The 23,526-nt window shown below is 36.7% G+C and overlaps 4 protein-coding genes across 9 annotated transcripts; 1 reads left to right on the forward strand and 3 right to left on the reverse strand.

Moving 5' to 3' along the window:
* Positions 1–1,982: 1,982 nt before the first annotated feature.
* Positions 1,983–3,908, reverse strand: LOC112748310 (uncharacterized). Its single transcript, XM_025796532.1, has 3 exons — positions 3,746–3,908; positions 2,880–3,437; positions 1,983–2,047 (listed from the first exon to the last, which is right to left on the reverse strand). The coding sequence occupies exons 1-3, from the start codon at positions 3,906–3,908 to the stop codon at positions 1,983–1,985; spliced, it is 786 nt and encodes a 261-aa protein (XP_025652317.1).
* A 21-nt stretch (positions 3,909–3,929) lies between these two features.
* Positions 3,930–5,169, reverse strand: LOC112748311 (uncharacterized mitochondrial protein AtMg00860-like). The gene is made up of 2 exons (XM_025796533.1): positions 4,928–5,169; positions 3,930–4,086 (listed from the first exon to the last, which is right to left on the reverse strand). The coding sequence occupies exons 1-2, from the start codon at positions 5,167–5,169 to the stop codon at positions 3,930–3,932; spliced, it is 399 nt and encodes a 132-aa protein (XP_025652318.1).
* A 5,652-nt stretch (positions 5,170–10,821) lies between these two features.
* On the reverse strand, positions 10,822–17,888 carry LOC112750179 (cysteine synthase). Of its 4 annotated transcripts, none has more exons than XM_025798766.3 (12): positions 16,468–17,888; positions 16,281–16,383; positions 15,958–16,015; positions 15,052–15,161; positions 14,729–14,786; positions 14,266–14,529; positions 13,462–13,599; positions 13,063–13,114; positions 12,732–12,811; positions 12,329–12,388; positions 12,137–12,217; positions 10,822–11,237 (listed from the first exon to the last, which is right to left on the reverse strand). In XM_025798766.3, exons 2-12 carry the CDS (start codon positions 16,379–16,381, stop codon positions 11,148–11,150), a joined length of 1,092 nt encoding a protein of 363 aa, XP_025654551.1. In that variant the 5' UTR covers positions 16,382–16,383; positions 16,468–17,888; the 3' UTR covers positions 10,822–11,147. The 4 variants fall into 4 exon arrangements, with proteins under 4 accessions (XP_025654551.1, XP_025654556.1, XP_072075120.1 ...); XM_025798771.3 differs by having other exon boundaries at positions 14,729–14,781; positions 16,468–17,729; XM_072219019.1 differs by having other exon boundaries at positions 14,266–14,474; positions 16,281–17,731.
* A 1,565-nt stretch (positions 17,889–19,453) lies between these two features.
* Positions 19,454–23,041, forward strand: LOC112750180 (probable rRNA-processing protein EBP2 homolog). Of its 3 annotated transcripts, none has more exons than XM_025798773.3 (2): positions 19,454–19,934; positions 21,856–23,041. In XM_025798773.3, the coding sequence occupies exon 2, from the start codon at positions 21,861–21,863 to the stop codon at positions 22,728–22,730; it is 870 nt and encodes a 289-aa protein (XP_025654558.1). In that variant the 5' UTR covers positions 19,454–19,934; positions 21,856–21,860; the 3' UTR covers positions 22,731–23,041. The 3 variants fall into 3 exon arrangements, with proteins under 3 accessions (XP_025654558.1, XP_025654557.1, XP_025654559.1); XM_025798772.3 differs by having other exon boundaries at positions 19,463–20,026; XM_025798774.3 differs by having other exon boundaries at positions 19,467–20,042.
* The last annotated feature ends 485 nt before the right edge of the window (positions 23,042–23,526 follow it).

Genomic DNA, 23,526 nt, shown 5'->3' on the forward strand with positions numbered 1-23,526 from the left:
GGGGGTTCTCAATATGATAACAGTGCCTAATATATAAGATATGTGGTTTCGAAATGCGAAAGGCAATCTTAGAATTTAACATCAAGCATAAGATTCAAGCTTAGAAACATTTAAGTAAAAACCAAAAAGGGTTATCTAAATCCTAAAGATTTTCTAACTAACAGTTCACCGCTATCCCACAGCCTTCGCCAGCCTAACCTCCATGCGATCCCATCGCCACCACCTACCGAGCCTCCTCAATCCCAGTAGAAAGCACAAGTATATACAAACAAGTAAAACACAAGTAGTTGACATGTATAGCAAGTAATTCAGGAAACAAGTAAGCATGTTATACTTTAGGCATTGAAATGCAAGTAAACAAAGCAAGCAAACACATACAAAATGCACATGATGAATGCCTATCCTATTGGCGGTGATATCACTTGTCGGTTCAACTGCCAACCTGTCATATCCCCTTGGGATGTTGCTTTTCTGTCACGTATATAAATATGGCCCCTGGGATATAGTGCCATAGCACACTCTTACGGGATATAGTGCCCAAGCACACTCTTGTGGCAAAAAAGGATGCGACCTCACATCTCAATGTAAGAGGGATTAACCACTATCCTTACACCGGTTCCGCGACCTCGACAAGAAGGATTAACCATCGTTCTTGCCAGTGCATAGCGACTCAACAGTCTTAGTGTAACAGATCACCTTTAGTACTCAAAATAATCATCATTCAACTCTGAGTTCCAAACTCGCCTTAAACATCATCAGTTCTCAAGTCCTCAAGTTCATCATCAATGTAGTACTCCGTCACAATTCCCAACTAGTTCATCCTCAATACTTCAGAAACCTAAGTTTTTGTCTTCTAAACTCCCAACAGAAATTCACCAATTTAGATCACTAAATCATCCTTACTAGTCTTAGAGTCTAATTACTAGCTTAAAGTCTCAAATAGCAGTAGAAGAAGTTTAGAAAGCTAGAAAATCCTTGAAAATGGAGAAAAATAGTTTTTCAGCAAAACAAGGTCTCGCATACGCAAGACCTTGTCCTACGTACGCAAGGCAGCAAAAACAAGTAGTCGCGTACGCGAACATTGAAAACAGAAGCAAACAGTCGCGTACGCATGCCTTTAAGTCGCGTACGCAAGGGTTAAAAATTGAGCTTCCGAGTATGCTTGCAGTGCTTACGTACGCGAGGGCAGTTGGCAGTGGCCAATGCTCGCGTCGTGTGCACAGGTCCGCGTATGCATGTCTTACCAGACTTAGAAAATTTTCAAAAGCTGCAAAATTCAGGTTTTTCATACCAAACTTCAAACGCGTATAACATTTTTGGTTTAAAACATTTTCCATCCGTTCTTCAAACGTCTTACAGTTTTCGGACCCAACTTTCATTTAAAATAAGTTTCATCTAAAATGGGGGTCCGGAGGCCAAGTTATGCCTCACCAAAGTTCGTCAAAAATAAGATTTTACAAAAATCAGCAAAGTTCTCAAACTTTCAAAACTCTAAAACGAAAACCATTTCAAACATGCCCAAAACAATCCAATTATCCATAAAAGCACTCTCTAATTAATTCTCAATCATACAACTATCAAAACCCTTCAACCTCACAATTTTACTTAGATTCCTATCAATAACATCATTATAAAACATCATCACTACTAATCAATTCCATTCAAAATCCTTATTTGTCAATTCAATCATCATTAAAATCCACTATCACCAACAATTGCGTATCAACATCAACCATAATAATCCATATTCACTATCATCATCAACATTTGTTATCAAACACCAACAACACCATCATAATTCATCAAATCAACACAATCATTAATAATCATTATGCATCATCAACAATTCAAACTTATCCTACGGTCCACTAGCCTAAGTTTCACAAAACATTACATATTACATAGAGGAAACCAAAATCATACCCTGGCCGATTTCCAATATGCACTAAATACCAAATTCGAATTCAACAAGCTTTCAATCACTAACACCACTTCCAAAAGTCACCAAATATCAAGCTATACATACCAATATCATCACCATCAATACCTAGAATTCACAATATACCAAACCACAAGAATTTTTGAGAAACCTTACCTTATCCATAGAAATTAGAGATAAAACCCAATAATTCCTCACTAATGGTCGGCACCTAAACAACCAAATCACAAATTTTCACTCAAAAACTAAACCTAAATTTTGAAATTCACTTAGGGCAGAAAAAAAGAGTATAAAACTCAAAATCTTACCAAAAAACTTAGTTAAAACTGACGGGCTCAGCAAGAGTTTCGCGTGGCCGCAAATGGCATGCGAATCGGAGCATCGTATCTCGAGTTATGAGCGATTTAAGATGGATGTGAATAGTGTTTTCTCCTTCCCCTCTCTTCTCACTTCAGATGCATGTTCTTGAGTTATTTGGTAAAATGAGGCTGAGTTAGCTTCATTTAAGGTATTATATATGTTGGGCTTTGGCCCAACTTGGGTCCGGTCCAACTCGTTAGTGTTTTTGGCCCGTTTGGCCCAACTTTGGGCCAAACCTTTGGAATTAGCACCCGGTTTTTAACTTTGGTTACTTTTCTAAGTTTTTCTACCATTTTATTACTCTCACACAATACCGGACAGACTTAAGCCGATACTACCGACTAATTTATCGGTACGCGTTTTTATGCAATTTTTCGCAGAAAATTACATTTTTCTACTTGGAAAAATTCATTGAATCCAAATCTCACCTCTAAATTTTTTAATTAAAATTATAAATTTTTGAACCTATTCCAGGTAATTAATTCATTTTTATTTTACATTAATTAATCGGTTAATTGTTTCTGGTTCTTACATTCTCCCTACGAAATTAGAAATTTTATCCCCAAAATTTAGTGATTACCTGAAAATAACTCCGGATAATTCTTTCGCATTTCTAACTCCAACTCCCATGTGTGCTCCTCCATTCCAGCTCTATTCCAAGCTACCTTTACCAACAGAACTTCCTTTCCACGTAACTTCTTCACACTAGTGTCTTCGATCTGCACTGGTGTGACTTGAAAAGTCAGGTTCTCCTTCAATTTGACCGACTCGGGATCTAACACATGAGCCGTATCCGATGTGTGCGTCCAAAGTTGTGACACATGGAACACGTCATGCAAGTTAGATAAATGCGGCGGCAAAGCTACTTGATATGCCACCGGCCCGACTCGCCTCAACACTTCAAAAGGTCCGATAAACCTCGGATTCAACTTCTTCGTTTTGATCGCCCTTTCGATCTTAGTTGTTGGAGTAACCCTTAGAAATACATGTTCACCCACTTCAAATTCCAATGGTTTCCTTCTCTGACCCGCATAACTCTTCTGTCGGATCTGTGCAGTTAGGATTCTAGCTCGAATCTGTTTGATCTTCTCAGTAGTCTCAGCTATCAAATCCGGACCCAACACACTTGTCTCACCGGCTTCATACCAACACAGTGAAGACTGGCACTTCCATTCTCATACGGAGTCATTTTAATGCTTGTATGAAAGCTGTGGTTGTACGCAAACTCCACCAATGACATGTAACGGTCTCAACTTCCCGGTTGATCCAACACACACGCCCTTAGCATATCCTCCAACGTCTGAATAGTCCTTTCTAACTATCCATCAGTTTGTGGATGATACGCTGTACTGAGACATAGTCTCGTACCGAAAGCTCTTTGAAAAGCTCCCTAAAACCTTGATGTGAATCGAGGATCTCGATCTGAAACTATAGTCTATGGCACACCATGCAACCTTACAATCTCTTTGATGTATAGCCTCGCTAATTCCTCCAATGAATAGTTCACTCGGATAGGCAGAAAGTGAGCGAACTTGGTTAAGTAATCCACGATCATCGAAACCGCATTAAGTCCCGACCTAGTCCTCGGCAACCCAGTTACAAAGTCCATTGCAATTCCTTCCCATTTTCACTAAGGAATCTCAAGTGGCTGTAACATTCCCGACGGTCTCTGAAGCTCTATCTTCACCTTCTGACATGTCAGACACTTAGACACAAGTGTAGCTACATCACTCTTCATCCCAGGCCACCAAAGCATTTTTTCAAATGACGATACATCTTTGTACTTCCTGGATGAATAGAAAATCCGCTGTTATGAGCTTTCGACAACAACTCTTATCTCAAACTACCAACATCCGGCATACAAATCCGCCCCTTGTATCTCCATAACCTTTCACCGTCTTTAGTGAATTCTCCGTGCCTCTCTTTACTAATAGGTTGAAACATCTTTTGAAGTTCTTGTTCGTCTTGCTAAGCCCTTTGAATTTCTGACTTGAACGTACTTGAAATGCATAATTGATTCAAACAAGCTTTCCCTTCAACTTCACCAAGATCCAACTTAAGCTCCGCAAACTTATCTACCAACTCTTCTTATTTAATTCGCATCCACGCAATGGTCAATGACTTCCGGCTCAAGGCATCTACTACAACATTAGCCTTACCAGGGTGATAACTTAGCTCAACATCGTAATCCTTCAGTAGCTCCATCCACCTCGTCTGATGCATATTGAGCTCTTCTGATCAAAGATGTACTTGAGACTCTTATGATCAGAAAAGACTCTAAACCTCACTCCATATAAGTAGTGCCTCCAAATTTTCAATGCAAACACAACTGCCACCAATTTCAAGTCATGAGTTTGGTAATTCACCTCATGTGGTCTTAGCTGACGTGAAGCGTAAGCCACCACGTTCCGGTATTGCATTAAAACACAACCCATACCTTTCAGCGAGGCATCGCAGTAAACCTCAAACGGTTTATGTGGTTTAGGTAAAATCAAAACTGACGCTGAAGTCAAATTCTCCTTCAGAGTCTAAAAACTTTCCTCACACTTGGACGTCCATACAAAAGGTGTATCTTTTCTGGTTAACTTAGTCATCGGTAGAGCGATTTGTGAAAATTCATGAATGAACCTTCGGTAATATCTGGCTAACCCCAAGAAACTCCTAACCTCAGTCACTGACGTCGGTCTTTCCCACTCCATTACCGCCTCAACCTTTGATAGATCCATCGCTACCCCTCCTTTACTCACCATGTGACCTAAAAACTTCACGTCCTCCTTCCAGAATTCGCACTTTAACAACTTAGCATACAATTTACACTCCTTCAGGATTTGTAACACAATCCTCAGGTTCTCTTCATACTCTCTCACCATCTTTGATTAAAACAGGATGTCATCTAAGAACACCACCATAAACTTGTCCAAAAAGGGGACGAAATACTCTGTTCATTTAATCCATGAACACAGCAGGTGCATTCGTCAACCCAAAGGACACCACCGCATATTCATAGTGACCATAATGTGTTCTAAATGTAGTCTTCAGAATATCATCCTCCTTCACCCTTATCAGATGGTAACTGGATCTTAAATCAATCTTCGAGAACACTCCAGCTCCTTGCAATTGATCCTTTAAGTTATCGATCCTAGGCAACAGATACTTGTTCTTCACAGTCACTTTGTTTAAGTGTCGATAGTCCACGCAGAGTCGCATTCCTCCATTTTTCTTCTTCACCAATAAAACTGGTGCTCCCCACAGAGATACACTCGGTCGAATGAACCTTTTGTTCAGAAGCTCTTCCAACTAAGTCTTAAGTTTAGCCAGCTCTATCGGAGCCATCCTGTATGGTGCAATTGAAACTGGTCTCGCTCCTGGCACTAAGTCTATCGCAAATTCAATTTTCCTCTGAGGTAAAAATTCAGGAATATCTTCGGGAAACACTTCGGGAAACTCCTGAACTACCGGAATTCGATCTAACTTATATTCATCCCAACACATTTGCATCCAAGAGTATGTAACCCTGACACTCTTTCCTACTACAGTTCACTATCATAGAGTTTAGGTAATAACCCTCAGCTACAGCTGCTCCTCCTTCCCCTTTCCACATAAAGCGAATCGACCACTCAAAATAATCCAACAATACTCGATTCTTTGACAACCAATCAAATCCCAAAATCATCTCCAACCCAACCATTAGCAAACAGATTAAATCATGAATAAAGGTTCTATCATCAATCTTGAAAGGTATTTCCCTATAACCTGATCTAGTCACAACTGTCTGATACGGGGTATGCACATGCAAATCAAAAGCTAATTCTGACATTCTCAACCCTAGATCCTTAGCCTTGTTAAATGAAATGAATGACTGTGAAGCTCCAATATCATACAATACAATCAACTCTTTATCGCCAAATAAACATTTACCTCTCGTCAGAGGATCCGACTTCGCAGCATCATTGGCGTTCACAGCAAACACCCGACCTTGTTGTTGGTTCTGACCCGCATTCGGATTTCTCCCATGAGAACAATCCTTCGCAATGTGCCCAGGCAATCCACAAATAAAACAGCCACCTAAACCCAGCTTGCACGAGTCGTAAGGGTGAAAATATCCACAACAGTCACAAATTAAATTTGGAGAAGTTTTGTTTTGTTTACCTTTTTCTCTCGCCTGGTGATACTGATAATAGTTGTTTCCCCTAAAATTCCCTCAACCTTGAGGGTGTTGAGGTGCGTGTCCACCTCTCTTGAAGTTCGGACCTCTAGGCTGAAAGTATTTGCCTCGGCCTCTATTGTTGTTTCCTCCTCTAGTGCCCCTTGCTAGTGTCACCTTCTTTGCATAGTCCTCAACCACTTAGGATTTGTTCACTAACTCAGAGAACACCCGAATCTCCAAAGGAGCCACAATAGTCATGATGTTTTCCCTCAAACCTCCTTGGTACTTTATGCACTTCCAATTTTCATAGGATTTTGGGGCACCCTGACACACCCTAGAGAATCTACAAAGTTCCTCAAACTTGCTCGTATACTCTGCTACAGATAATGAGCCTTGCTTCAGCTGCATAAGCTCCAACACCTTAGCTTCTCTTACTGATTCAGGAAAATACTTCTTGTAAAATGCCGTCTGAAACACGTCCCAAGGAATGTTTGCGTTCGAAAGTCGTAGCAATTGGCACTCTCCTTGCCACCAGTGTTGCGCTTTTCCCATTAGTTGATAGGCTGCAAATTCTACGAATTGGTTATTTGGGACATGCTGAATCTGTAATGCACGCTCCATGGCTCGGAACCAGTTATCCACCTCAGTATCATTTGTCGTTCCTCTAAAAGCTGGCGGGTGAACATTGAGAAACGAAGCCAAAGTCATCTGAGCACCCCGTAGATCATTCCCAGCTCCTCCACCATTTCCATTTCAATTTCCATTTCTGACTGGTTGCCCCAGCCTCTCCACAGCTTTCATCATCGCATCAACATTTGATTACAAAGTATTTCCTAGATTGGTCATCGTCGCCATGAACTCGTCATGGTTATTGGCCGATTGGTCATTGTCATTGTCTCTCCGTGTACATGATCAACCTCGTTCATGAGTTACCATTCAGGGTCTTATCCACACCAAATAATTGATATCAAGGTGATCAGTTTCAATATCTCAAGCCTAGGGTTTCAATTATCCCAAAAAGGCACTCAACAACAAGCATGCTATGCATATCAAGTAGATAATCTAAATAGCACGAAAGAAAAATGAACTAGAGTATGCAATAAAGCACAATCGGTCTATCCCTCAGGCTTACGAGGACGAACCGCTCTGATACCACTAAATGTAACACCCTATCACCCTAAACCTTATCTCTAGTCGTAAAGCGAAGGATAACAAAGTGCCACGACAGTTCAAAAGCTTATACAATAATATATATATAGAAGGAAATAGTAATACGAGAATTCCGATGAAGAAATAAAACTCAAAACAGAGATACAAAAGCGCAAAGCCTTCACACGATTACTAAAAGTGCAAAAGGGTAAGGTACAACATGATAAAGATATAAAAGATTACAAAGTATATAGATATATAGGTAAATATGATAGTCAAAAGAATACAAGCCGCAGCCCGTGGAGTTTAGGCCGACTAGTTATATACAGACAATACAGAATGTTTGAAAAGTTAAACATCAACATAAGTCTCTCAAATATCCTATAAGGAAACAAAGATACAAAAGTGAGAGCATATCTATAACAAAGTAATCCAAAATACAAAAGAGAGCAAAAGATCCTCTGTTTTGTCACCATCCCGCAACTCACTGAGGTGGGTTACGACTTGCATCTGAAAAATAATAATAACATATGGTATGAGAACCGGAAGTTCTCTATATGACAACAGTGTCCAATATATAAGATATAAAGTTCCAGGACGCCAAAGGCAATCCTAGAATTTTACATCAAGCATAAGATTCAAGCTTAGAAACATTTAAGTAAAAACTAAAAAGGGTTATCTAAATCCTAAGGATTTTCTAACTAATAGTTTACCGCTGTCCCACAGCCTTTGCCAGCCTAACCTCCATGCGATCCCATTGCCACCGCTTACTGAGCTTACTCAATTCCAGTAGAAATTACAAATATATACAAACAAGTAAAACACAGGTAGTTGACGTGTATAACAAGTAATTCAGGAATCAAGTAAGCATGTTATACATTTAGGCACTGAAATGCAAGTAAACAAAGCAAGCAAACACATAAAAAATGCACATGATGAATGCCTGTGCTATTGGTAGTGATATCACTTGTCGGTTCAACTGCCAACCCGACACATCTCCTCGTGATGTTGCCTTTCGGTCATGTATATAAATATGGCCCCTGGGATATAGTGCCCTAGCACAGTCTTCGCTTTAGATACGTGAAGGCTCAATATTAAATAAATATAGTATGAAATTAAAGGAGTAGAAGTTGGTAATGCTTGGACTTTTAGTGCGATCATGAGGTGCTAAAAGGTAGAGTGTTACATTGTGCACTACATAGAAAAAATTCAAAAAAGAAAAGAAAGGGTGTGAAGTTTACTGACAAAGAACTGCTAAGTGTCTTTATCCATTCATCGAATAGTTTGCCAGATCTAAAAACTAATATATTGCAGAAGGCCAAGCGGGTGAAAAAGTTATTTTACAATATCTCGATTGTCATTATGTCAGTTGGTGTGAAGTATCGTATGTTTCTGATAGGGTCCAAAGAGGATCTATATATTCTATTTCATTGTCAGAGAAGTTTCCGAGAGGTGCGAACACACGATTTGTATGCGAAATTGGAGGATGTTGTCGACAGTTCTGGGGTATTGATTCCAAATCCTCAATTGACTGTGTTGGCAGGAACTTCCAATTTGATACCTGTGATTGCACCAGCCTGTCCGTTGGTTGCATCTCCATGTTTTCCATATCCATGGCTGAAGTAGCTATAGTGGTCCAGGTTAGTGACATTTATGTTGGCAACCCGACATATGGATATATACAACCATGCCAATGCAGCTGAACCGAGCTATAATTGCCCAACTTGTCAAGCTTCGCCACATACGACAACCACCGAAGGTGAACCAGGTTTCCATTCTTGTCATCGAACAACTGAGTATATGATAGCATCAAAATATAATCCCGAGCGTATATACGCACTGTGTCCTCACTAACATTAGTTGGGAGCACCCTAAACCTCTCATAGAACCATGTGAAGTAAATCATCATCTGGTTGACTATATTCAGCGGCGGCAGCTCACCGAATAGCTCTTCAAACTACTCCCACGCTGGCTTCCCATCAGGAATGAACTGTTCGAAGTTAGTGAGTTACCCACTAACAGCCTCTCCATCAACAGGCAATCCCAATTGATACACCACGTCTTGTAGACTGATGGAGCACTCCTCGAATGGCATATGGAAGGTGTGCATCTCGGAATGACACCTCTCAATAAATGCGCTCACCATAGACTCATACACCTAGAACCAATGGTTGTTCAACCTAGCAAAGTAATACAAACCAGTAGACTCCAAGTAAGGTATGATCCGGTTATGTAGAGACATATTATGTTGCCTCTTAACAGTATAAATACACTTAGTCAACTGCATCAAACAAAAAATTGCACTAATATAAGGTGATAAAAAAAGATAAAAGACTAATATATAACATTTATACAAATGCCCTAATCAGATTTGAGTAATATAGACACTTATAGGTAATAATCTATCTAATCTTTTACTACAGCAAAAAATTGCACTAATGTAAGGTGATAAAAAAAATATAAAAGCCTAACATATAACAAACTACCGCTAATCTGAAGATGGTGCTCATGTGATTCTCTCTCAAAATCTCTCAACCACAAATATCACAGTTCATTCTAATGAATAATCCATGATTGACCATTGTAGTTTTATACCATTATAAAGCATAAACTGCTATAGCTAGCAGCAGATTCACTTTGCTAGTTTTTTTATAATCCACGACTACCAATAACGATTATGCGTGGATTTTGCTGCACGTAAACCTTGGCTTGCAATGGTGGTTTATGGGCATTCAGTGAATTGACTATAACCTACGACAGGGTATCACAGTTTATGGTTTAGTGAGATTTGCACGCAATCTGCAACAGGGTATAGTAGTTTACATAGATTAGGGTTAGAACTATCACTTGCGACAGGGTATCACAGTTTATGGTTTAGTGAGATTTGCACGCAATCTGCAACAAGTATAGTGGTTTACATAGATTAGGGTTAGAACCGAAATGTAAGCTCTTTCAGGATATTGCAATTGTATAAATTTGCTATCCAATTATGTGTGTTTTGCCCTAATTTTAATTATAAATGTAAATTAACTAGATACTAAAAAAAAAAAAAAAAAAAAACTAGAACAATTAGGTAAAGTCATGTTTGTTCCTATCGTGCCTCGAAGATTCACGGATGACCAAAAGGAATTCTTCTGATTTTACTTCTAATTCTGTTGTCTCTTCAGATTAAGGGCTGTGCGGAAAGAAATTCTTATGACATATTAAAGTCTAGTTCATAAAAATATAGCCAAATGGGGAATTCATCAATACTCAAAAATACCATATGCTTACACAACACAAAAAAGGAGTGTGAAAGCACGAGTTCCATCACAGAAGTTACACTTAACACTTCTATTAGATTACCCCAAAAAAATTACTGTAGTAAGACGAAGAAAACAACATCGTTTTCTTCTTCCTTTGTATTATTTTTTCTTTTAAAAACTGATATCATATCATCTTCAGTTGAGCAACTTATGCCACACATAACAACACTATGGTTTAGTTTTGGTTAAAATTCTGGGAGCAGCGGAACACATGGTTGCAGTGTCTTTTGGTTTGGATTTTCTGATCCTACTCAAATGTCATTTGTTCAGCTTCGTTCCTAATATGTTCAAACAATGGCGAAGACAAGTAACGCTCTCCAAAACTGGGAAACACCACCTGCATGGCAACATGAGTAAGTGGCAGGGTTTAGCAAAACAGATTCATAGGTAGAAGTACAACAATTACACAACTAGCAACATTAATAAAGGGGAAAACTATGAGGTTTGTTTCCGACAATTATCCACAAAGATACTAGATATAAATATGTTTAGGTAAGGAAACAAATATAAGAATAAACAAAATTTGCCTAATTTTCTTTCTGTACAAAATTTGTGAACAATGGAGATGAAAGACAAATTGTATATGTATTACTTTGTCGGAGACACATATCAAACAAAATACAAGAGAAATACTAGGGGGTTAATACTTTTTATCAATATTCGCTAACAATTTGGGCCAACACTTGATTTTTATACTATTAGATTTAGAGTATAGGGTTTAGAATTTAGTACAAAAATACCTCTGTTGCCCAAGGATTGATAAAAAATGATCAATTTTGTTGATCATGTAATATTGCTCGACAAATAAAGCCTAATAGTCATCACCATCACGAATCTATCAACACAATCAGCACGTAAGAAAAAGTTATTTGAACATAGAATATTCAGCATACTCCATGTCAAAACCTGCTCTGCTTCTACTGGATTTTGGTGTGGCCACCCAACTCTAACACACAAACCCTTTTTTATTCACCATTGGAGCTTTTTTCTGTTGAGTGGTGACCTACATTGTGATGTTCAAATGACACCACTCACCAGCAAATACTTGCCCTTCTAATAAGGGTATGTTTGATTAATTAGGAGGTTAAAAATTTCATGAAACTTCTGGTGTGTAATTTTGCACTTGGAATTTTTCCATGAAAACTTCCACCCTAGAGAATTTTAAGAAGATTATGTAATAGTCAATTAGTTATCTCATAGTTCAACAAACTCGTTGATTGAAGATTACAAACTTACAGCAATGAGCTTCCCTGCATTCTCAGGTCTCTTCCCCACTTTTATTGCAGCTGCAGCTGCAGCACCTGATGAAATTCCCATCTAGAAAAGCAAAAGTGATAACATAATCAGCATGGAAAAAAATCAATCTGAATATATACTTAAAAAGAAAGAAAAAACTTAAAAAGGAATCACGAATGATCATTTCCGTACCAGCAAACCTTCTTTCAAGGCAAGTTGCCTGGCAGTCTCTATAGCTTCTTCACTTGATATCTGCAACACATAATATTAGTAACATGCTTTTGGAATATCGTTGCTCTTTTTCATATTAACATGTCTCAAGAATCAAATTCAGATTAATATTCTTCAGTATCATTGCAGATTTATCATTCATTACAAAAATAATAGGCCACTAGTACTGCACTTGGTTATGTGTGTGTAATGGTCAGTTTTGATCATACCCAAAAGATGACTACTTCCATGAGGACGTCTTCATATAAAGATAGTATTGCAAACTGTTAGATGACTTGACATATTTGACTGAACTATTAGGTTTGCAATACCATCTTCACACTAATTCAAATTTGAATGGGAATATGTTAGTTTTAAGATATACCTGAATAACTTCATCTAGGAGATTAATATCCAGTACGCCAGGAATGATGCCATTACCAATCCCTTGTATTTGGTGAATACCTTTGACATACCAACAAAAATACAAAACAGTTAGTAATCACAACTCAAATTGTTGCTAAGATCTTACTAAACTTAAAGAACATATTCTTTTTCTCCCAAAGAGTTTGTTATGCCATCATTGAAAAATTCATTCTTACAAGCCCTTCTACTCCTTTCCTTAGTCATTGAGGATAAAGAGGAACAAAACTTGTGCACTAAAAACACTTTAAGAGAAAGAAAGCACGTATGAATGTGGATAATGATAAAATCACCTGGCTCTCCTCCACTTAGGACTGCACTTTCAACTGGTTCTATACCATACACCTGCCAAACAAAAAAAATGGGCAACAGGAACCTTGAAGCTAGCTTCAATATTGGAAAAACTTAGGCTGCGTTTGGTTTTTGTTTTTATTTTATGTGTTCATTTTTAGTATTTTTTATTTTTTATATTGTGTAAAAAAAAAAAAGAAAAATCAGTCAAAACAATAGAATTCTGTTTTTTTTTAAATAAAAAATTTAAAAATAGAAAATATTAAAAATAAAAATAAAAGATGAAAATACAAATTAAATCTATCCTTATAAAGAGTTTATTTATTTGGTTTGTATTTTTTGGTTTATACTTTAGAATTTATAAAAAAAAAATCAAACCAAATAGGCCGCGAGAGGTGAACCTTGATATTGGGGTTTTTCTCCTTAAGGAACCTGCCAGCACCGGTAATTGTGCCCCCAGTTCCTATCCCTGCAACCAAAGCATCAACTTTCCCTCCACAGTCTCTCCATATCTCAGGCCCAGTTGTCTCATAGTGAACCTATTCAAGGATGATAATTGTTCATGACAATGTAAGTAACTCTCATTTATGTAAAAATGGGGAATGAATTTTCTTAATTGGACTAAAATTGATGTTTTTCATTCTTATGGGGTTTGATTTAGTGCAGGACGATAAAATTTAAAAGAGGTTGAAATTGGAATTTCCAATTTGTATTAAATTAAAATTTAAATGTTTTTTAATGCTTCGATTGGTCTGTCTGATTTTTTTTAAAAGAAATATTTATTATTAAGAAGACAAGATCACACCATATAATTTCAAAGCAATTAATTTAAAAAAAAAATAAAACATACAAATCATTTGCCTCATCCCATGTTCTTGTGAAACTCCGCAACAGCCAATATCGTTCATTTTCTCCTCTCAACCTCATAAGCAAAAAACATTGCCAATAATAGATCTATAAAATTTAGATATTGGAGGTGCAAAGAAGACATAATGTCATAAATTAATATTTGTGTTACCTAGTTACCCTGGACTCAAATTTACTAACAACAGGGACAAATATACTTTCTAGTTTGAAACATAACCTCATATAGGCACACAATTTAATGAACATAGTATTCCATCAACTTTGTTGAAGTCCAAATATTGTGAGTGAATGAATATGCAAAGTGGTCACAGTTGTTTGGTAAGAAGACAACAAGGTACCTTGGGATTTGCAGGATTATCAATCTGGCGAAGCATGATACTCCCAGGAGTCTTGGATATAATCTCTTCAGCCTTCTGAATAACTGCAATAGTTCCTTTGTCAGGGTCAGTGAGATACACCTCTGCTCCAAAAGCTCCAAGTACTATTTTTCTCTCAAGGCTCACTGAAGCAGGCATGGCAACTATTACTCTGTAACCCTTCAATGCTCCTATGAATGCCAACCCAATGCCGGTGTTACCACTCGTTGCCTCAACAAGAACACTCTTTTTACAACAAAATAATAAGAACTTCTTAAGAGCCCCTCTCAATATTTTATCATTATGGACAGTAAAAATATGCAGAACATGTATGAATATGACGCACAGATACTTCACTTTTACTGGTATTTAATTTGTATGTCCAAATAAAATTCATGTTTAGAAATTGCAAAGCTCTATTTTGATATCTAGAAATTTTACTAACCTTTCCAGGTGTGATGAGACCTTTTTCTTCAGCATCTTTGATCATGCTAAATGCTAACCTGAGTGGGAAAAGAAACTATAATTACAAAAGAAAAATACTAGAGAGCCAGCACAATTTATTGTTTTTAGCTGGCAGTTAGCCAACAATATTAAAAAGTGTTAGCTAAAAATATGGTGTTACACGGTTGGGTTAAGGATATTGAACTGCTGACCAAAAATGTTAGTCATTATCAATTAAAATTGCCGGCCTCGAAATTTTCTCATGACCAAAATAAAATAAATACAAATATGAAGTAAAAGTTGTAAAATGAAGGAATGTCATGCCTATCTTTGACACTGGAGCAGGGTTGCATGGACTCTAACTTAGCAGCAATTCGGGCTACGCACCCCTCTGCTATTTTGTTCAGGTATACCATTGGGGTATTACCTATTAACTGCACAAGCAAACCGGAAGCAAATATTAGTAATTTATTTTGGTTTAGCCAATATATACAACTGAACGAGTTTTTATAAAAAATTATACAAAATTTAAATTTACAATGTATTTATTATATATTTATTAAACTAAAAAATTTAAAACTTTACTAACAATAATTTTAATATGTATCTTAACAACAAAATTGCTAACTAACTATTTCTTTTAATCTCAAGATAAAAATAAATATGGAAAATGACGGAGTCAAGGTTGTTGTTCAAATTTTCCTATCATGATATGCATGCAAGTTGACCGTAGATAATTAAGGAGCCTTTAACACTTTATTGCATACAATAAAAGCTACTTCTAAGTGAATATTAAAATCAGTCACTAAAATTAATTATTAATGTAAAATATATATTAAAAATAAATTAAATTATAATATATTTATATACAAATATATGATGACTAATTTGGTGAATAATTTTTAATGTACATATAGTATTTTATACAATAATTCTTTCTTTGAAGGTTTTGTCAAATTTTTTTTTTTGGAATTTCATTTTATTATACAGTACTAAGATTAAGATAATACCCTAAACATGTTCCAAAATGTTTACACTAGTAATGTTGCATACGAAGAATTATGTATTAGATATATTGCCAAAATTTGACACCATTCAAATAGATATGATTAAAGAATTCAAGGTAAAAACCACTCATGCACTTAAAAGAGGACATTTTTATTTATTTATTGTAGTAAAAGTTTTGACAGCACAATTTTGACTCTGGTAGATTGGCGTAGTTTTCCTTACTTCAGTTACATCATTCTTGATTGCACACTCTGCCTCCATCTCACCAACTTCAGAGGGCCTACAAGCGAAATAAAGTGCACCAAGTAAGCAAATATAGTTGAAGACGTAAATAAATAAATCATGCTATATCATCCAATAAATCAATTATTAATATAAATACATATTAAAAATAAATTAAATAATACAATAATACATATATTTATACATAAATATATAGTAATCAATTTAATAGTTGGTTTTTGACATGCACATAGTATTTTTTTATTAACAAATGTGTATATGACTTTACTTTTATATAAACAACAATTAACAACAACAATCACCTAGTCAAAGTCTTCAAGTAAAGGGAAGCTTGTTCATGATTGTTGAATTCCTCCTCTCGGGATGTCAACAGAGAAGAGGAAGCAGCGTGACCAATCATCATATCTCAAAATAGAAACATACAAGACACAATCTAATGAGGACTTTCATTTGAAGTTTAACTGAAGTGTGAACCAAATAAATACTCACAGCGTGAAGCAGTGGCCTAATGATTGGGACCAAAACCAATTGTAATTTAATTGAGTTGCTAGTGGGACGATTGAGTTTTCCATTAATAGAATATGTTATCTTTTCAAATGACTGAAATCAGAATGGGCCCTCTTTGTTGTCTTGGCACGGCCATGGGTAGCTTTAGATAAGGAGATACCAAAGCATGTACAACGAGTGGCTACAAAAAGACACTGCCCACTAGAACTAGTGGAAGTTATTTTTTTATAATAAACTTTTATAGCAAATAACAACCTTTATTGGCCATATGTGTAACTGTTAACTTGTCATGTGTGTAACAACAGAACAAAAACACAAAAACAATTAGCAAATTAACAAGTTCAGAATAACAGTTAAAATTTACTAGAAGAACACTAATGCAAGTGGAATCATCATGCTAATATGTTTTCTGCAAAGATGCTATTTGTGCAGCTAAAATTTCCTAATTACAAAGATCCAATTATTCTAATTTCACATGCAATCAACTTACTAAGTTTCTAAAAGCTAAAAATTATAAAACCTATATGGTTAAAGCATTTCATCAAACATGTTGAGTGCGGTAAAATTAAAACGAAAGAAGAGAATTCAAAGCTTAATATCAATGTGATAGAGAAGAGAACATAACTATTGTAACTTTAATTCAGGCTATGAAAAAATTCAAACTACTACCAAATCAAATAGTTACTTATTGTAATGGAAATCAGAAATTGCAGAGTTTGAAGCAGAGTATTGGTGTTGTGTGAGTGTATTGTATGGTGGCGGGTTTAGGGAACTCATGGCAAAAGAGAGCCGTTCGAAGGCTAGGTGGAGCGCGCGGGTTGGTTGCAGAGTTTGAAGCAGAGCAACGTGGCTTCCAGACGAACGCCAATGCGAACTTGAACGGTGAACGGCGAGTGAACGCGAACAGTGAACGCCGAGCGAACATGAACGGCGAAGAACGCGAACGAAGACGACAGCTGAACGAAAACCCGAACATGAACGGCACACAAACGGCGACGGAAGCGCGGCTGAGCAGACAAAGACGACGGACGCCGAGCTCGAGGAAGCAGCCGCGATCGGTGACAGCGAACAGGGGTTGAAGACTTGGAGCACGAGGGAAGCTAGATAGACGGACGGATGGCAAACTTTGAGTGCGACGGACGGCGGCAGTATGCAACTCCTTGCGGCTGTGGTGTAGGCTTACAGTGCTAGGGTTTTTTGGCTGGGTTTGTGTGATTTCTTTCTGAATGAAAGAAAAGAAAGGGAGAAAGAAACGAAGGAGCTTCCGTTTTTGTGTAAACCGGGCGGGTTCTGGTTCGGTCCGACCGGTCGGTTTAATGATTTTTCACCGGTTTTTTAAACTGATTTATGTCTGACCAGACCGTTAATGTTGTTGGTTTGCAGTTGAATCAGTCTGATTGGTCGGTTCGGTCCAATTTTCAGAACATTTACTTATAGTATCCCTTTGAGGGTGTGTGTAGTTGGGAGAATTATAAATAATTCCTAGAAATTTTATGATGGAAATATTATATTCCTATGTTTGGTTCAATGTTTGAAAAGCTATTCTCAAGCAAATTGATTCCAGAGAATCAAAATACCATAGTTGTAAGAACCGAACCGGTGATCAAACCGCTCAGACTACTGGTTCATTAGTTTATTAGTTTAACCGATAAATTACTAGTTGAACCGGTAAAATCGATCCTACGTAAATAAAAAATATAAAATAGACAACTAATACAAAAATAGACATAAAATTAGTTAGTACTACTACACTAGTATCTTAATTTGATATAATAAGAATAACAATCCATAATATTAATAAATTTCAATACTAGTATCAAAACAAATAACTTTAATCATAACATTAACATTGAAATAGATAAAGTAAATTAATAAATTTTTAGTAAAGTTTATATTTCTATTAATAATGGTACATAATTAAAAATATAATTAATTTAAAAGATAGAGAATATAAAATTAAAATTAAAATACATTTATAAAATTATTTAATTTAAGAGTTCACTGTATATTTAATCTTTGTCATTAAAAATTCTAAGAAACATAGTGGCATAGTGGTAAGGCGGAGGCAAAGTAACCAACAAGTCCCTTGTTTGAACCTTCACTCTAGCATTTTGGACTTTTCCAAAATAACACATGCTAATAGGTTGACAAGTGGCACGCTAAGGACTGTACGTCGTAGTGGACCACATGTGGAGATGCGCTGCTATGGAGCACCATAGAGTGACAACTAAACCAAACCGGTAGGATCAATTTCTGTCGATTCTTACCGATTTAACCGATTTTTACCGGTTCTCATCGGTTCATGTCATTTTTTAACCTTAAACGGTCCGAAAGACGAACCGAATCGATTTGTAGTCCGGTTCACCAATTTTTCGGTCGAACTAGTCGGTCCGATTTGGTTTTTACAACTATACAAAATACCATCATTTCAATTTTCACCTTTTCCATGGGTATGTTTGATTCCTATAGGAATGGAATCTGAATAATAAAGTAATACTTGAACCACACACATCCTGAATGTGATTGTTGTTTTAAGGCAAATGGGTATATAATTTTTAGGTTCTATGTTCCGGTAATTTGAAAATATCAAGTACTTTAGTTTATTTTTTATTGAAGCATCATATTGTTTTGTTTCTTATTTTATGTTTTGGTGATATGAAAAGAAGAGTAGTTTGAATTATCCTATGCCGCTCTGATATTGTATGTGTTATTATAGTTATAGTTGTCCCAAATCATTAATTTGTTAAGCAGAATATGTAGGATTCTTGTCCTCTGTGTTTTCACCAATGTTTTGAAAATCAGACTTGACTGACCGATTGGATCGGTTCAACCAAGAACTGGCAATATTAACGGTCCGATCAGACATGTAAAACCTTTATTTAAAAAACCGATAAAAAACCGTTAAATCTGCCAAGAACCGGGCGGTCGGACCGAACCAGAACCTGCCCAGTTTACACAAAAGCGGAAGCTCCTTCGTTTCTTTCTCCCATTCTCCCTTTCCTTCATTCAGAAAGAAATCACACAAACCCAGCCAAAAAACCATAGCACTGTAAACCTACACCACCGTCGCAGGAGTGGCATACTGCCGCCGTCCGTCGCACTCAAAGTTCGCCATCCGTCCGTCTATCTAGCTTCCCTCGTGCTCCAAGTCTTCAACCCCTGTTCGCTGTCACCGATCGCGGCTGCTTCCTCGAGCTCGGCGTCCGTCGTCTTTGTCTGCTCAGCCGCGCTTCCGTCGCCGTTTGTGTGCCGTTCACGTTCGGGTTTTCGTTCAGCTGTCATCTTCGTTCGCGTTCTTCGCCGTTCACATTCGCTCGGCGTTCACCGTTCGCGTTCACCGTTCGAGTTCGCATTGGCGTTCGTCTGGAAGCCACGTTGCTCTGCTTCAAACTCTGCGACCAACCCGCGCGCTCCACCTAGCCGTCGAGCTGCTCTCTTTTGTCGCCGCCGTGAGTTCCCTAAATCCGCCACCAGACAATACACTCACACAACACCAATACTCTGCTTCAAACTCTGCAGCTTCTGATTTCCATTACAATAAGTAACTATTTGATTTGGTAGTGGTTTGGATTTTTTCACAGACTGAATTAAAGTTACAATAGTTATGTTCTCTTCTCTATCACATTGATATTAGGCTTTGAATTCTCTTCTTTCGTTTTAATTTTAACGCACTCAACATGTTTGATGAAATGCTTTAACCATATTTTTGGTAGGTTTTATAATTTCTAGCTTTTAGAAACTTAGTAAGTTGATTGCATGTGAAATTAGAATAATTGGATCTTAGTAATTAGGAAATTTTAGCTGCACAAATAGCATCTTTGCCGAAAACATATTAGCATGATGATCCCACTTGCATTAGTGTTCTTCTGGTAAATTTTAACTGTTATTGTGAACTTGTTAATTTGCTAATTGTTCTTGTGTTGTTGTTCTCTTGTTCTTCTGTTACTTTTAATTTTTTTTGTTTTTGTTGTGATTTTCTGTTCTTGTTTTAAGCTGTGATTGAAGGTTCTTTGGTTTGGGTATTCTTCACTTTCCTGTAAGCTTAGCTTTTAATTCTTTGAGCATACACGTATCAAATCATTGTTTTCAGCAATGGTGATTTTTAGATTTTTTTTGGGTTGCTTTGTTTTAAATGTTCCAATTATTGTTGTGTTTTTGCTGTGATTTAAATGTTCTTTTGTTTCTTTTTTTTTTTTTCGAATGCCCAGTCAGTACTTGGTTGACTGGTTTTGCTCACTGATTGTATTTGATGATAAATTTTAAATTTATAACTCTATTACTGCTTTACTGTCTGTTTCTGTAGTTAAATTTTATTAAAGTTTCTTGAATTTGCACTGCCTATGTTACTGATTTACTGTTCCTTCATTGCTTTTTGTTGTTGTTAATCATTGTGATGAGCTTTGTTAAAATTGGGTTGAAAACTGTTAATCTTTCTTCATTTTTCACTGTTCTAACTTCTGTTCTTATTAAAAAATTTGCAATTGGATATCTTTTGATTTATTATATGCTTCATGTTTTCATTGTTCTGTTCTTATGAAGAAAAAATTTGCAATTAGTGATTGTATGATTCATGTTTTGATTGTTCTGTTATATAAAAAATTCTGTTTTCATTCTTTTCTTCATTGTTTGGTTGCACTGTCCCTGTTCTTGATCTCCGCCGACTTGCTACGCCTCCTCCGTGTTGGATTTTTTTTGTTTCAGGCTTTGTTGTGTTTTTGTTTCAGCCTCTGTTGTGTGTTTGTTTCAGGCTCTGTTGTGTGTTTATTGTGCAACACTATCATTTTTTGTTTTACTTTTTGACTTAGCTACATTAAGACAATATTCTCTATCTTTAACTTGTGCATTGTAATTCAATCCAGCTATTTTTAATGGAAGTATAATTATGTTAATTGTCAACAAATTTGCAGCAAGTTATTGCATATTTTGATGATTAATTACATTTAGTTGGTGATATTTTATTTAGGGTTTTAAATTTCAAAGATATTTAGGATGTTTATTTATAATTTATTATTTTATTATGGAATGGTTTTTTCGGTTGAACCATGGTTAGACCGGTTGGACCAATAAACCAGTGAACCAGTGACTAGAACGGTTTGATGACTGGTCCGGTTTTCAGAACCTTGGTTTCCACTAAGTTATGTATGTTAGCATTTAACTGGTTTGCGTGGCATGTGTATCTCAAGTTATGTTCTGCTATTGATGCAATACATGCTTCCCTCTTTCTGGGTGCTGGGTGTTTATACCTTGCACAGTCTCCTATTTTCAATGAAGTTCTGTTTAGCCAAAGTACAAGAACCAAATTGATAGTTATAAATGCTAGACTGCAATATTTTGCTCTAAAATGAAGTTTTCCCCCAATTTTTTCTATAGGTTGAATGGAGGAGCATTTGGTAAATGATGAAACCACCATTGGTGGTGAAGCTGAAGATCGTAATGAGGAAATGTTTGCATCAGAATCAGAATCTGACGAAGATGTGAAATTAACTGAGCCCTTGAAAACTGCAGTTTATAACAGAGATGCTGTGTTGGATAAACTTGGAGACATCAGTTGGCCAGAGAACGTGGGATGGATTCACACACTCTCCATTGATATTGATCAAGAGCAAGAAGTAGATGTCAATGATGACTTAACACGTGAGCTTGCATTTTACAACCAGGCATTTGAGGGAACAAAGCAGGCATATCAGAAACTCCAGTCAATGGGTCTCCCTTTTCTGAGGCCTCCAGATTATTACGCCGAAATGGTGAAGACTGATAACCACATGCAAAAGGTGAAAGGACGTGTACTGGCAGAGAAGCGGAAGATGGAAGAGGCTGAAGAGAGAAGAAAGGCTAGGGAGACCAAGAGGTTGGCGAAAGAGATTCAAGCCCAGAAGATGAAAGAACGGGCCAAGCAGAAAAAGCAGGACATTGAATCTGTTAAGAAATGGAGGAAACAAAGGCAACAGAGTGGGTTTGCTGACAATGGCAATGATGCGGATTTGGGTTTTGACTTTGAGGATGGGAAGTCATTTGAGAGGTCAAAGGGCAAAAGGCCGGGAGTGTCTCCGGGTGATCGGTCAGGAGGGAAGGGGAAGCAAGCCTTTGGAAAAGGAAAGACACAAAAGAAAAGAGAATTTAGGAATTCCAAATTCGGTTTTGGAGGCAGGAAGGGAATGAAGAAGCAGAACACCGCTGACACGACTTATGATGTTAAGGGATTCAACAAGGGCGAAGGCAAAGGAAATAAGAAGAGAAAGAGGTAAAAATAATGTAAAATACACCCATTTCTTATATGTTTCTCGAGGGATGGATATTATGGTATGTGCCGATGGTGGTGGTTCCCCTGAAACCTTTATCTACTCTAGTTCTATTTTACTTGAACTCAATCAACTCATTGTAACTTTCTTATCTACAACTACAAATTCTTAAATATTTACTCCAGTTTTGGTGCTTGGTAGTTCAATTATCTATTACTATATGCTGTCCGTTGCATGGCATGTATTAATTGTAGCTCTTTCTTGACTTGAAGACAGTGTAACTTAGGCGTATATTCGAAGTGATTTATTTACTGTTATTTTCTGATTTAGTTGTTATATTTGTTTAGCTGGTTCAAATATATTTGTTGTTTTTGCTCAAAGATTAAATATATTTTGTATCGTTGACAGCATGCTTGAATTGTTTACAAATCCAAAATCACATATTGAGTAAAAGTTATAGAAGTACTGTTTATCAAATTCAACAGGATATGATAACATTTGATAGAGTTTGATGTCATTGTATAAGATATAACATTATATACTTAGTTTCATTAAAAGAGAGAGTTAACAATAAAATTGGTTTTTAATTTTCATTTCAATAATTAAATTGATCTATCAGTTTTTAAAATGGTTAGTTAGTCATTCAATTTTAAAATGTGAATTAAGCTAGTTCCTCCTCTCTGCCAGTTGCGAAGTTAACGATGTTAATGGATAACTGCTGTAAAACATAATGTCAAATGCATCTTTAGTCATTGGAAAATTTTCCGTCGACCTCCTTGCAGCAAGGATGGATAGGACAGTT

This window comes from Arachis hypogaea, chromosome 15, assembly GCF_003086295.3.
Source record: "Arachis hypogaea cultivar Tifrunner chromosome 15, arahy.Tifrunner.gnm2.J5K5, whole genome shotgun sequence".
NCBI classification, from domain to species: domain Eukaryota; kingdom Viridiplantae; phylum Streptophyta; class Magnoliopsida; order Fabales; family Fabaceae; genus Arachis; species Arachis hypogaea.